Raw genomic sequence first — 13,585 nt, 5'->3', positions numbered from 1 at the left:
AGCCTGAGGAGGTGATGTTTTCATAACTCATTCTGTACTACACTTATGTATTTAACAATCCTTCCATCTACAAGGAGTTTTCCTTCAAGTATTCTTGTGACCTCTTGTCACTCAGAGCGAGAATCTTTTTCTCTACAGTTAGAAATGTCTCCTCAGGTGGTTTAAGGGATGTCTAAAGGTCTTGTCACTGTTCTTTTCTTTTTTAATGGAAAAATGGAGCCTGGGCAAAGTTCTCAGTCCTGTTTTTCTAGGAGGCTTTGTGGTGTGGTCTTGATAGGGCAGTGTCACAATTTAATGCTGATGTACTGATGAGCAGAGACCCAGGCCCAGTGAGGAGCCATGACAGCATCTTCATATTCTCGTGCTGTTTTAAACACATCACCCACAGCTGGTTCCGTTTCTCCAGAAACCCATAACATTACTGATAGTGTATGGTTAAATGGGGATGGTGCAACCTTTGCCTCACAGGCTTAGGGCATAGCACATGTCATAAGGATCTACAGTCTCACCATTGGTACAGATCACATCTCGTACAGCCAGTTCTTTTAGATACCTGATAGCCTTTTCAAGTGTGGGTGCTTTGATCTGTGGGCAGACTGTTTCCTCTTTCTAGGGATATCTCTCCCTTACAGCTGACAGGAGTCGTTTCCATAGGCTGGTGGTTCCAGCCTATTCCCCAGATGCCTGATCAATACCTGCATCTTTGGCCAGGGATCCCAACTGCCTGGCTTCCCTCTGAGTTAGTGTTATGGCAGCAGCCCCTTCCTTCCAGCATCTGAGCAACCAAATGAGAAGTGGTTCTCCTACAAGATGACCAAAGTCCTGTCTTGGCATACACAAGTGTCTCCTGGAATAGGACTGAACATAAACTTCTGATTCTGAGTCCTCCTCCTCAGATAACTGCTCTAGCTGCTCTTTGTGCAGCCTAGGCCTCCTTGGGGGCCACCAGCATCCCCAGCAATGTCCCACAAGCCATATGGCTACAGCCCTCCTGGCAGCAGCTGTGAAGAAAATGCTTGGTTGAAAAGGGAAAGTCCCTGAGGGGCAGCTCTGTGTCCCACGCTTACCACAATCACCTTTCCTTCCTCTTTACTTTTTTCTCCCCTCCTGGGCTTGTGCTGCTGAGCACAGATGTGGGCAAAGCCGAGGGACTGTCCCACCTCGAGGGACATGTCATCCTGGTTCTTTCCTGCAGGTGCAGTGCTGGGGTTAACTAATCTCTGTGTGATCAGAGCTGTGAGCCCACCTGGGCAAAGGGGGTCCCTGTCCCCAGCCTGTGCAGCCCTGGGCTGGTGCCCCCAGGCCTCCTCCCCCCAACTTTTGGGTGCAGGCTGCCAAGAGTGACCACAGACATGTGGCCATGGACCCTTTGGAGTTCTCCAGGACTGCCAACCTCCCTTCAGAGAGGTTTCAAACTGGTCAGAGGCACTTTGTGGAGCCTTACAACTGGCTAGGAGGAGGCTGAGTAGCTTAGAGGAGTTTGCAAGTATCTCAGTGGGAGAGTCTTGCCAGCAGTTAGAGATTTGGATGGGTCTTTTGAGCTCTGCAGAGCTGTGACAGCGTTTGAGCTGAGCGTTGCAGAGGCACAGAGCAGCTCTGGGTGTGGGAGCTCTGCAGAGTGAAGGGCTGTTCACAGCTGATCCCCAGGAGCTGCCCGACTGCACCCAGCACTACTGGCTACCCATTTGTGGCTTTCTCAGGTGTTTTCCTGGTGGCCATGGCACCTCTGAGCTCTCCTGGTCCCTGCAGGCTGCCTGAGAAGCTCTGGTGTTGCTGTTGCCCTGGGCTCTCTGGGGCTGTTCCCTGGGCTTAGGCTCTCCCCAGCCAGCTGCCTCCCATCCCTCATGACAAGCCTCAAGTTACCTCCTTAAGCATGGCCCAGGAGGCCACACTTTCTGGGCCTGGGCAGAGGACAGGAGCAGAAGGTCAGGCTCTCCTCATCAGGCTGCCAGGACCACCACTCAGCATCCTGCTGGAGGGGTGAAGGGGTTTAGTTTCAGCACCCATCACACAACAGGCTCAATATTTGGGCCAGGAGCAAGAACCGGGTGGTTCCCACTAAGGCCCAGGTGCTCCAGCTCTGTGTGATGCCCAGGGCCTTGCAGAGGGTGACAGAGGCTCGAGGCATTGGAATAGAGGTGTTTGGGTACCATGCACAGTCTTTCACAGCCAGAAACCTCTGTGCTGCCTCCTCACCCACCTCAGGTCCTCTGGGTGCCTGGAAGTAGCTTCCAGGGAGGGCTTAGAATCACAGAACCATCAAATGGTAGAATTGGAAAAGACCTTTAAGATCATCCAGTCCAACTCAAGGCCACCACTAACCCATGTCCCTCAGTCTTCACATCTCTTCAAACCCCTCCAGAGATGGGGACACCACCCCTCCCCTGGGCAGCCTGGGACAGAGCCTGACAACCCTTTTTATTAAGTAAAAAAAAAAAGGCAGATACAACAAACCTGATTATATATTTTGAGGGCTAGAGGCTCTGCTCAGGTTGTCACAGCATCCAACCCACCTGGCCAGGGGCTGCCAAGAGCCTGTGCCAGGGCCAGGAGGACACTGCAGGGGAGATGGGGCCACAAGCCCTGACACCATCTCATGGTGGACACCGGGAGCTTTGACCACCCTTGGGAAGAAGAGGTACAGCCATTCCTCCCCATCCTCCTCCTCCCCAAAGCCAGAACACGTGTGTAGGTTAAATGAAGGGGGCTACCATCTGCTGCCCACCCTGGAGATCAGGCAGATTCACCACACTGGGCTCCTTGGGGTGATCCCAGGTCCGTCTGGGGCTGCAGGCAAGTGGGGACGAGTGGAGAGGGGGGCAAAAAATTGCAAAGGGGGCTGGAAGCAAGCTCGAAGATATCATCCAGAGAGCCACCCAGGTACCCGTGGCTGTGACCACGGGGGGCTTGGGGAGGGGGCTGCAAGCCCCGCTCTGCCGTGCCGCTCGCCCCGGGCTGATGTGTTTGTTTGCTGCCAGCGTAGCCCAAAACGCGGGGGGGGGCGGGGAAACAAACCTCAGGGCTGATGGATGCAGGGCAGAGTTCCGCATCCAGGCTCGGGTCTTATCTCTAATTACGTGTCTGTCTGAGCTGCAGCTGCCTCCTGGGATGTCTGGGTGCCTTCAGCTCCCGGAGTTTCCCTGGGAGCCTGCTGGGAGCCCGGGCTTCGAGCTGCGCCAATTAATACCCAGTGCCAATTAACAGCGTGCTGGGGGAGAGGCGGCCGCGCGGCGTCTGCCTGCATGCTGCCTGCCCCGGAGGAGGGAGCATCCCCACGGGTTGTGGGGAGCAAAAACACCCCCCAGGGTAGCGGGATGGGACTGGTGGTGCCAGCTGGGAAAAGGAGCAGCCCCATGAGAACAGCAGGAGAAAATTAAAACAAGGGAACCCCCCCCTTCCCAAACGTGGGCAGTCTAGGTTTGGGAAGTGCCTCCTTTCCAAAAATGTCATCGCTGCCGTGCTGTAATGCTTCCAGAGCAAAACACGGGCCTTTTCTGAGCCAAAGGGGCCATCACCATCGTCAAACACCGGCCATGGGGAGGCGGGCAGCACTCACCCCCCGCCTTCCAGCCCTGTCCCACCCTGGCCCCATATTTAGGGTTCAGGACCCCCAGGCTGGGCGGGGTGTCCCCAGAGTGGGGGCACTGCCACCCCCCGCCCTCTCCATCGCTCCGGCGGCTCCGCATCCCGCTCTCCTGTTGCTCAGAGATGTGGAGGCAGTTGCTAAGAGACACCGAAACGTCAGTATCTGGCCCTGGAGGAAAAAAAGAGAGGAGAGAAAAAAAAAAAAAAAAAAAAAAGAGAGACAGAGAAAGAGAGAGACAAGGGAGGACGAGGAGGAGGAGGGGAGGAAGGAGGTGGGGAAAGACCTGCTCCCACCCTTACCAGCCTCGGCTGCAGCTGCAGGAGCCACTCGCCCCATTTGGTGGCCCCCAGGGTGAGGGCAGTCACCCGGGGACCCTCAGTCATCCCCTGCCGGCGTGAGTACCCTGGAGACCCCCGCAGTGCCGAGGGATCAGGGGGCTGTGGGGAGGGGGTGGCCGGGGCGGTGTGTCCCCATCCCCGGGGTGGTAGGCCCAGGGTGGAGCAGGAGGGTGATGGGTGAGAAAGAGGGGGGGGCAGAGGTGGGCGAGCTTCAGGGAGTGAGAGCAGGCCAGACGCGGGGGATGCCGTGCAGGGGGACGCGGTGGGTGCTGTCAGGGGGCTGTCCCTGCAGCAGACGGGCACCCCCGGCCCTGCAGGGTGGGGGCTGTCAGGGAGGCTCTGCAGGCACCCCTGGCTCTGCTGACCAAGGCCAGTGGGGCTGGGGGCTCTTTTTTGGCCAAGTTCCCCAGAGGGTGCTTGGAGAAGTGGGGTGGCCTTGGCATGGGGGGGCACAGGAAAGGGCCAGGCAGCCCATGTGGCCAGCTGGGCTGCATGATCTGTGAACCTCCATCTGGGTGTGTGGCTAGCATGGCTTGTGTCTACCACAGTGTGTGGCTATCATGGTGTGTGGCTGCCATGGTGTGTGGCTGCCATGGTGTGTGGCTACCACGCTGTGCGGTTATTGTAGTGTGTGTCTAGCATGGTGTATGGCTACCATGATGTGTGGTTACCACGGTGTGTGGCTACCACGGTGTGTGGCTACCACAACCTGTGGGTACCACAGCCTGCGGCTACCAGGGCTTTCTCCTACCCCTCTCCCCTGCAGGCAGCTGACATCAGCCCCGGTGCCCGCAGCCTTTGGGTGGGGTCCGCGTTGCCCCCCTGGATGCCACCGGGATGCCCGGAGGATCTCTCTGCTAGCCCGGACCCCCTCCCCTCTCCCTGGGCCTGGCAGCCCTCAGCCTCGCCCTCCGGGTGGCCCCTTCCCGACACCCTCATGGCCCTCACCGCCCCGTGAGGGTTGCCCCGTGAGGGTCCGCCAGGGACCCCCGCCATGCTGCTGGGCCCCTGGCTGGTAGCGGCAGCGGCGGTGGCAGCGGCAGGGTCCGGGGGGGGGCTGCCCGGCTCTCTGCGCCTGCGGGGGGCAGGCGGTGGACTGCAGCGGGCGGCGGCTCTTCTCGGTGCCCCCGGAGCTGCCACCGGACACGGGGAACCTGAGCCTGGCGCACAACCGTCTGGGCAGCATCCCCCCGGGGTACCTGGGCTGCCAGACACAGCTCCGCGCCCTCGACCTGCGCAACAATTCCCTGCCCGGGCTGCCGGCCGGGCTGTTCCGGGGGGCTCGGCGCTTGGCACACCTCGACCTCAGCTACAACAACCTCAGCCTGCTCCCCGCGGACATGTTCCTGGGTGCCAGCGGGCTGCAGCGCCTGGACCTGAGCCACAACCCTGGGCTGAGGCGCCTGCACCCCCAGGCCTTCCGCGGGCTGCCTCAGCTGCGGGAGCTGGACCTGAGCTACGGGGGGCTGGCGGCCATCAGCCTGGAGGCCCTGGAGGGGCTGCCCGGCCTGGTGGGGCTGCGCCTGGGGGGCAACCCCTGGGTCTGCGGCTGTGCCATGGAGCCCTTCCTCAAGTGGCTGCGGGGACGCATCCAGCGCTGTGCCTCGGGTAGGTGTCAGGGGGACCCCTCTGCCCCCCAAGTCCCTCCTGCTCCCCCCCCCGAGACTCCCCATCCTCCTTTGAGACACCCCATTCCCCTTGAGACCCCTTGTCTCCCCTGAACTCCCTGTCCTCTCCCAAGACCACCCTGTCCTCCTTAGACCTCCTGTAGCCCCTGAGATACTCTGTCCCCCCTCGAGATCCCCTATCCCCCCTGACACCACCCTGTCCCACACAAGACACCCTGTCCCCCTTGAGACACCTCCGAATGCCCTGTCCCTCCCCAAAACTACTCTGTCCCCCCTAAGACCTTCCGCTCCCTCATTCCAGGGCCCAGCCATCCCCCTGACACCTCTGTCCCCCCCCTCAAAACCACACTTTTCCCCACAAGACCTCATGGACACCCTGACACCCCTGCTCCCCCCAGACCTTCACTGTCCAAGTGCCACATCTTTTCCAAGACCCCTTTGTCCCATCCAAGACCCTTCTACCCCCTTCATACCTGGGCTCAGCCACCTCCCCCTGACACCCCTTTCCCCCCCAGACCCTCAGCTGGCCGAGTGCCGGGCCCCCCCCGAGGTGGCAGGAGCCCCCCTGCTCTCGCTGACGGAGGAGAGCTTCCAGGCCTGCCACCTCACCCTGACGCTGGACGATTATCTCTTCATTGCCTTCGTTGGCTTTGTCGTCTCCATCGCCTCGGTGGCCACCAACTTCTTGCTGGGCATCACGGCCAACTGCTGCCACCGCTGGAGCAAGGCCAGTGAGGACGAGGACGTTTAGAGATCCCCATCACTGCCCATGGCCCCCCGACCTGGCCCCCCGGTGGGAACACCTGACTGTGCCTTGTCCCCGTCCCCTTCCGTCTCCTCCCCGGGCTGAGGTGGCCATCAAGACACTGGCCCAGCTGTGGTGGAGGAGACCTGGCTGTGGATTCTCTTCCTTTTGCCCCAAAACGGGGAGTTTCTGCCCTGCAGGCACCCCCCAGCACCCTCACCTTGGATCTCCTGTTCCCACCACCCAGAGGTGGTCAGGGTCCTGTGGGAGTCCCACGGGGGTCTCCTGCACTGCCCATCGCTGGGGCCTGGGGGGCAACCCCTCCCAGCTGGCAGAGGGACCCCCAAAATCTGCACGTGCCCTGCAGAAACACCAAGGACCTCCCCGCTTATCAGCCCCAAAGCAGCACCTGGGGGACCCTCATGAATCCTGCCCACAATCTCCAGCCTCCCCAAAAAGCCAGAGGGGGCCAAGCCCAGGACCTGGTGACAGCACCCAGCTCATTCCCCCAGGATGGACCCATGACACTGGGCCAGGCTGGGGCCGAACCAGCTCCGGGGACAAACCGGGCTCCGCGGGGCTCGGTCACCTCCTCCCTCCTGCTGCCCTGCGGGAAGGTTGGGAGATGAAAGGAATGCCAAAAAAAAAAAAAAAAAAAAAAAAGGAAAAAAAAACAAAAATCCGCAAGCCAACGGCCCCGTGTCTGCGCTACTGCCGGGAAGGGGCACCTCGGCTCTTTTCTGCTTTTTTCTTCTTCTTCTTCTTTTTTTTTTTTTTTTTTTTTTTTTTTTTTTTTTTCTGGTAAGTCTGTGATACCCCCCGCACCCTCTGGACGCCGAGGACACTCCGCGTCCCTCCGGGCCGGCTCTAGGGACAGCGGCCGACAACCTGACCCCTGGCGCCCAGCTCCCTGGACAGACCCTCTCCTTCTTTCCCAAACAGAAATGACCGGGGGTTCCTCTTCGGGCACCGGTGTTACGCCACGGGGGTAGCAGCCCCCACGGGTGTCCTCAGGGCGTGGCCACCCCCGTACCGCAGCGAGCTGGGTATGGGGGCAGCTGCCTAACCCGCTCCGGGCTTCTGCCCCCTCACCCTCCCCTGCACCCTCAGCCTCAGCAGTTTCCTTTTCTTTGGCTTTTTAATTTTTCTTTATTCTTTTTCCTTTCCTTTTTTTCTTTGTCTTTTTTATTATATTGTTTCTCTAGCTCTTTATCCCTTTCCTTTCCTAGTTTTCTTTCCCGTTTTCTTTTTTCCTTTTTCCTCTCTCCTCTTCCCTCCTTCCCCTTTACCCCGCACACCCTGGATGGGGCGCAGAAGGCGAAGGGGGAGAAGCTGAATCTCCTCCCCCTGGTATTTGTACGGAGCATTTTATACCCGCGAAATTTTGTAACACGGCGGCACTTTTTCAGAGCCGAACCTCGACAATAAAGAGCGTACGCGCAGCCCGGTTCGGGGACGGGCACACGCCCTTGTGCTGGGGACAGCGGGGGTGCTGGGGACACGGATGTGTGGCAAGGACAAACGTGTGCTTTGGGGACACGCGTGTGTGTTGTGGGACACACTTGTGTGCTCTGGGTCCGGGCGTGTGTGGGTGCAGGGGCTGTCCCTCAGCCTGCAGAAGGCATCAGCCCCCCCGGTTCTCCTCCCGGCCCTTCCTGTTATTCCGCGGGCAGCGTCTCCCGGCGCAGCTGCCGGCAGCCGGGTCACCCCCTGTCACCGCGGGACCCCCCCGAACGGGCAGGGGGACGCGGGAACTGTTTCCACTCACCCGAGCCCAGAGGTCGGGCAGCAGCTGTGCTGTGTCCGGCCAGCGCGGGGGGACGTGGGGGGCTGCGTGTTCCCCCAGGCAAAGATGCCAGGACAAGCTGCAGCTGGTTGGGGTGTCCAGGGCACCTCCTGTACCTCCCACTGCAAATGTCACCCCGGTGTCCATCCACCCGTCCCACCAGGTGTCCATCCATACATTATTTCCTCCCCCCCGAGCTCACCCTCCAAACCCTCAGAGCTCCCCACAGCCACCTGAAGTATTTCTTCTTCGAACACGGAGAGAACTAGGCCTCCCCGAGGGGTGTCAAAGGCCAGATTTTGGGTGGGCTTGGCATGGGGACACACACCAGGGTAGGGAATACCCAAAATGACCCACCACTCCATCACTTTCTCCTAAAGTCCCCCCCGTTTATTTCTGTTTCTGATCCATGAGAAACTTCCACGTGCTCCCCCTGCCTACCCAGGCTCCCCTGCCCACTGTGGTGCGAGGATGGGGGTGTCTGGGGGTCCCCCCATGTACGCTGGGGGGAATGATGCGTGAAGGCAGCCAGAGCCGGCTGTTAGCGGGGGGGGGGGCACTTCAAAGGGGGCCCGACTTAGCACATCGCTAAATTATTTCGGCACCCCTGGTGGGATGGGGTGAGGGAGGAGATGGGGGTGTTGAACCTCCCCCTCGGTCGTTTGGTGGCTGAAAACTGCATCTCGGGGTGTGAGGGTTCTCAGGGAGGGGGGGGGAGAGGGAGTGATTTCTGACCCCATTCCTGTCCCCATCCCCCCCTAGACACCTTCTTCTCCAGCCAAAGGTCCCCGGGCACAATCATTCCCTCTGCCCAGCGTCACGTCCCCGCGGGATCCGGGAACACGGGACTGGGATTTAGGGACACGGGACCGTGCCCCGCAGCCCCCAGACCATCTGGAACCCTCAGCAGGAGTTAGAGCCCCCAAATTCACCCCGAAGGCCCCCCCGCCCTTCCCAGGGTTTCCCGAGGATGCTCCCGCTGTCGGCACGGTGTTCCCCCCCTCGGTCCCCAGCTGTCCCCTCTCTATCTCTCCTCCTCATCTTTCCTCCGCCGCGCTGCCAGGAAGGCAACACCTTCCTTATCTCCTTCCGACGGGTGGTCCGGGCCCCCCCTACCCCTTCCCTCCCGCCTCCCTCATGGTGTTTTGTTTTTGTTTTTTTTTTTTGTGCTGTGTCCCCGCGGTTCCCCCAGAGACTCCTCAAGCAAACATTTCCCTCCTGGAAGGGAAAGGGAAATCTCCAAGAGGCGGATAGAAAGTCGGCGGCTCCTGTCTCCGCTGGCCTGCAGCCCTGCAGCCATTTCCGCGCCTTGCCGGGGAGGAAACAGACCCCGATGAGCTCCCCCCACCCCCCCCCGCAGAAAAACGGGGGTCCCGATACCCCCTTGAGTGCGGGGTCGTTTGGGGTTGGGGGGGGTGACGGCGGGAATGAGGGACAGAGGAATGGGGAGAGGGATGGAAAGATGGAAAGACGGAAAAGATAAAAGGATGGAGAGAGGGATGGAGGGATGGAAAGGATAAGGAATATGGGGATTGGATGGATTGGGGAAATGAGGGATAGAGGGATGGTGGGACAGAGGACTGGGGAGTAAGGGATGGAGAGGTCGGGGGAAGGATGGAAGGGAGGATGGTGGAATGGATGGAGGGAGAGAAGGAGGGAGCTATGGAGGAGGGGGAGGATGGATAGATGACTAAAGGTATGGAGGGATGGAGAGAAGGACGGGTGGACAGACAGGTTGATGGATGCACAGACAGACTGATGGATGGGCAGTATCAGGGGATCTATCCGGGAGAGCGAGCCTGGAAGGCGCCTTAAATATAAACACATTTCTTCCCCAAATTTCCCTCCGGGCCATAGCCCCAGATACAGCATTTCCATCCCCTGCACTCCGGCTCTGAAATCAAATCAGAGCCATGCGGAAACCACCCCAAAAATTCCCTAGCGGGATGAGAAGAGCCCCCACAGTCTCCCAACCCCTTGGCTGGGTGGTTTATCCAGCCACACCGGCCCCCTCCTCCATTTGCTTCGTTAAGACAAAGGATCGTCCCGGCGGAGGGATGACTCCTGCCGGGCTGGCTCCCAAATTTAGATAGTGGCAAGCGGGAAGGTTAATGTAGCCCCCCCCACCCCCCTTGACGGGAAGCTTCCCAAGGAACCCAGTAATGATCCCGCATCCTTTCCAAGTGGGAACAAAGGCCGAGGAGGCAGGATAGTTCATCACGAGTAAATGAAGGATGTAAATAACAAATAGGGGGAAGATTTATTTAGAGCGAAGCCTGAGGAAGCAGCCAGGGCTGGGTGGATTGGGAGGGGGGATATTGGACAGGAGCCATTTGGTGGCTCAGCAAAACCCCGGGTTCATGTGGGCCATTGTCCTGTCTGCCCCCCAAAAGAAACCCTGTCTGAGCCCAAGCCTCCCTGTCCTTCAGGTGTCCAACACCCCTTTTCACGCCCCTGCAGGGGTGAGTCACCCAGATAAGGAGGAGAAAAGCCCGAAAATGGGATTTGATGGGACAGGGAGAGGGACAGGGCGTCTGCCTGATGCAATCAGAGCAGCTATATGGGGGCTGGGGCAGGCGGGACCCCTGGGGGGGCTTTTTGATATTACCTCCCCCGCTCCGGCACGCTTCACTGCTCAGATGTATTAGAATGAGAATTTCTGTGTTTCCCAAAGGTTGTGCTGGGGCAAAGGCCGGGGGGACCTCACCCATGGCTTCAGCCCCTCAGAGGAGCTAGGCGGGTCCGAGGATACCCAGGAGAGGCCGCAGGAAGATGTGGGATGTGGATGCACCCCGTAGTGCACAGACACACACACCCCCTGCCCATACCCAGCCATACCTCCACCCTTCTGTGCCACCCCACAACATGTCCCCCTCTGTCCACCCCAATACCCCCCCGGCCCCCCAAGAGAACTACGCACACCCTGCTCCTTTTTTAACCAAAATTTATTTATTTGTCACAAAATCCAAAGCCCTGGGGTGCTGGGGACAGCCGCCCCTGCCTGAGCCCCCCAGGGGCTCCTCCCAGGGTCTGCCTCAGTTTCCCCTCCCTGCAAGCAGGGCTTCCCCGCGGGGGGGGATGTCCCCAAAGCAAGCCAGGCTCTGGGGCGAGGAGGCGGTGGTGGGTCCCCCCAAGGAGACCAGCTCAGGGGGCACCAGGGGAGGGTGTGAATAGAGGAGGGGGATCAGGCACGGAAGAGCGTCTCCTGGGTGGTGGGGTCCAGCTTGCCCCCCAGGCCCGGCCCCCCCTTGCCGCCAGGGGGGTGGCTGTGCCCCGACGAATAGCTGGCGGAGCGGTCGGTGCCGGTGCCGGGGGTCCGGCAGCAGAGGAGCGCGGCGCAGGCGTGGCGGAACCGGGGGTCGAAGAAGGCGTAGAGGAAGGGGTTGAGGCAGCTGTTGACGTAGGCGATGCTGGTGCAGTAGGGATGGAGGTTGTTGAGGAAAGCGTGGAGGCCACAGGACCAGGGCAGCACCTCCAGGTCCATCAGGACGTAGAGGGTCTTGACCAGGTGGAAGGGAAGCCAGCAGCCCCCGAAGGCGGCCACCAGCACCGTGATGATGGTGAGGAGCCGCTTGCGCTTGCGGGGCCCCTCGGCCCGCTCCCGTCGGAAGTGGGTGGCCACGGTGCGGGCGATGAAGAAGTAGCAGGTCAGCATGACGGCGAAGGGAGCAACGAAGCCCAGCGCGGTGGAGGAGAGCCCCAGCCCCACCTCCCAGGCAACCTCCGTCCCCGGGGCGGCCAGGCCCCCGTAGTCCATATAGCAGGTGATCTTGGAGTCTCCCCCGAGGGCGGCCGCCCGCCGCAGCACCAGGGCAGGCAGGGCCAGCAGCGCTGCTAGCACCCACAGGGCCACCGTGGCCACCAGCCCGCTGACCCGCGAGCGCAGCTTGGCGGTGGCCAGGGGCCGGACGATGGCCAGGTAGCGGTCGAAGCTCAGCCCCGTCAGGCAGAAGACGCTGGCGTACATGTTGACAAAGACAAGGTAGCTGCTGACCTTGCAGGCGGCCGTCCCGAAGGGCCAGTGGTAGCCCAGCCAGGCGTAGGCGGCCCAGAGGGGTAGAGTGGCCACGAAGGTGAGGTCAGCGCCGGCCAGGTTGGCGATGAAGGTGTCGGCTGAGCGGCGGCGGTCGCGGCCGCCCTTGAAGACTGTCCAGAGGACCAGCCCGTTGCCCGCTGTGCCCAGCAGGAAGACCAGCAGGTAGATGGTGGGTAACAGTGCCAGCGAGGGCCCCCACTCCGTGTACTCGCACTCCGTCTCGTTCTCCCCGTAGGCGTACGCGTCCGCCGCCTCCTCCATCCCGCCCGGCTCAGCTCGGTTGGGCTCAGCTCATTCCGGGATCGCCGGCTCCTCTGAGCCTGGCCCCACCGATCCCACAGTGTTACCTCCCCTTCCTCCTCCTCCTCCTCCTCCTCCGCCCTCCTCCTGGATGGGGTGGGTGGGACAGGGGGAGCCCCCGTGGGAAATTTCACAGCTCGCCCCCCCCTCCAACTGGCTCCTTCCCAGGGGGTTTCATCAACCTCGCACCCAAGTGTCAAAGCCTCAGCCCTTGAGATAGCCCCCGGGGGACTGCAGGGGGGGCGGGGGAGGGGCCGCCACTTCTGGGGTGTTGCTGCCGGTGGTTTGCACCGGGACGGGGCGCTCCGGGCTTCGCATTTCACACTTGAGAGATGTGCTGGCACTTTGTGTCGGGAGCCGTGTTTGGTGTTTGTTCTTTGGGATGCCACATTTGGCGTTCGGCACTGGGGGGGGTTTACATTTTGTTCGCACGGTTTTGCATTTTGCACCCAGCGGCGGCAACAGGAGGGTCCCAGGTGATTCAAACACAATGTGCTGGGAGCACCTCTGCGCCTTTAACAGAAACCTGGGGAGGGGGAGCTCCAGGACTCCCCCAGCCCACACCAGGAGCATTTTAGTGCAGCCTCTGCTGGGGGAGAAGGGGGCAATGGGGAGAGCCCTGGCTGCATCCCGACTTCACTGAGCCGAAGACAGCAAAGGTGTCAGCTGAGCCAAGAAAGAAAACTCATCCCCCACCCCAAAAATAAAATATCCGAGCAGGAGGAAGGAGGAGGAAGAGAGGAGCTCCCACCCTGCCAGGGCACAGCCGAGCTGTTACAGCTTTGGTAAAAAACACCGCAGAAACTAAGCAGGACTCTGCAGAAAGTGAAGTCCAAAAAGCCATGAGACCCTCGGGGACTGGAAAAGAGGGAGTGGGGGGTGTGTGTGTGCACTCGGGGGACTGGGTGAGGGTCTGGGGGCACCAAGACCCTTTTGGGGTGGGTAAACCCAGAGGAACTGGGCTGCTCAAAGGGGTCTCCAAAATTAGAAGGAACGGAGTGGAAGAGGAGGAACGGGAGTGACCATGGTGAACACCAAAGAGGGTCCCAAAGCCTCAGCCTGGGACAACAACCCGGGGTTTAACAGGTCTGGAGATAACGAGTAATGAGCCACTCACATGGTGGAAGGGTGGCTGGGGGGCCTGAAGAAAATTAAGATTTAATTAA

The 13,585-nt window shown here is 60.4% G+C and overlaps 2 protein-coding genes across 2 annotated transcripts; one reads left to right on the top strand and one right to left on the bottom strand.

Moving 5' to 3' along the window:
- The first annotated feature begins 4,564 nt into the window (after positions 1–4,564).
- On the top strand, positions 4,565–6,303 carry LRRC55 (leucine rich repeat containing 55). The gene is given in 4 exon segments (XM_030451509.1): positions 4,565–4,639; positions 4,898–4,972; positions 4,974–5,532; positions 6,068–6,303. Coding segments are annotated over 4 exon segments (945 nt in total).
- Positions 6,304–11,022: 4,719 nt separating this feature from the next.
- APLNR (apelin receptor) lies at positions 11,023–12,424 on the bottom strand. The gene has a single exon (XM_030451375.1). The coding sequence runs from the start codon at positions 12,378–12,380 to the stop codon at positions 11,268–11,270; it is 1,113 nt and encodes a 370-aa protein (XP_030307235.1). The 5' UTR covers positions 12,381–12,424; the 3' UTR covers positions 11,023–11,267.
- Positions 12,425–13,585: the final 1,161 nt, after the last annotated feature.

Source organism: Calypte anna, chromosome 5 (genome assembly GCF_003957555.1).
Source record: "Calypte anna isolate BGI_N300 chromosome 5, bCalAnn1_v1.p, whole genome shotgun sequence".
Lineage (NCBI taxonomy): Eukaryota > Metazoa > Chordata > Aves > Apodiformes > Trochilidae > Calypte > Calypte anna.
The sequence above is the reverse complement of the archived record's forward strand: the minus strand, read 5'-3'. Positions and strand labels throughout refer to the sequence as shown.

Bases quoted from the DNA above. Each gene is read 5' to 3' on its own strand.
- APLNR (XM_030451375.1), bottom strand. From the start codon at position 12,380: ATGGAGGAGGCGGCGGACGCGTACGCCTACGGGGAGAACGAGACGGAG.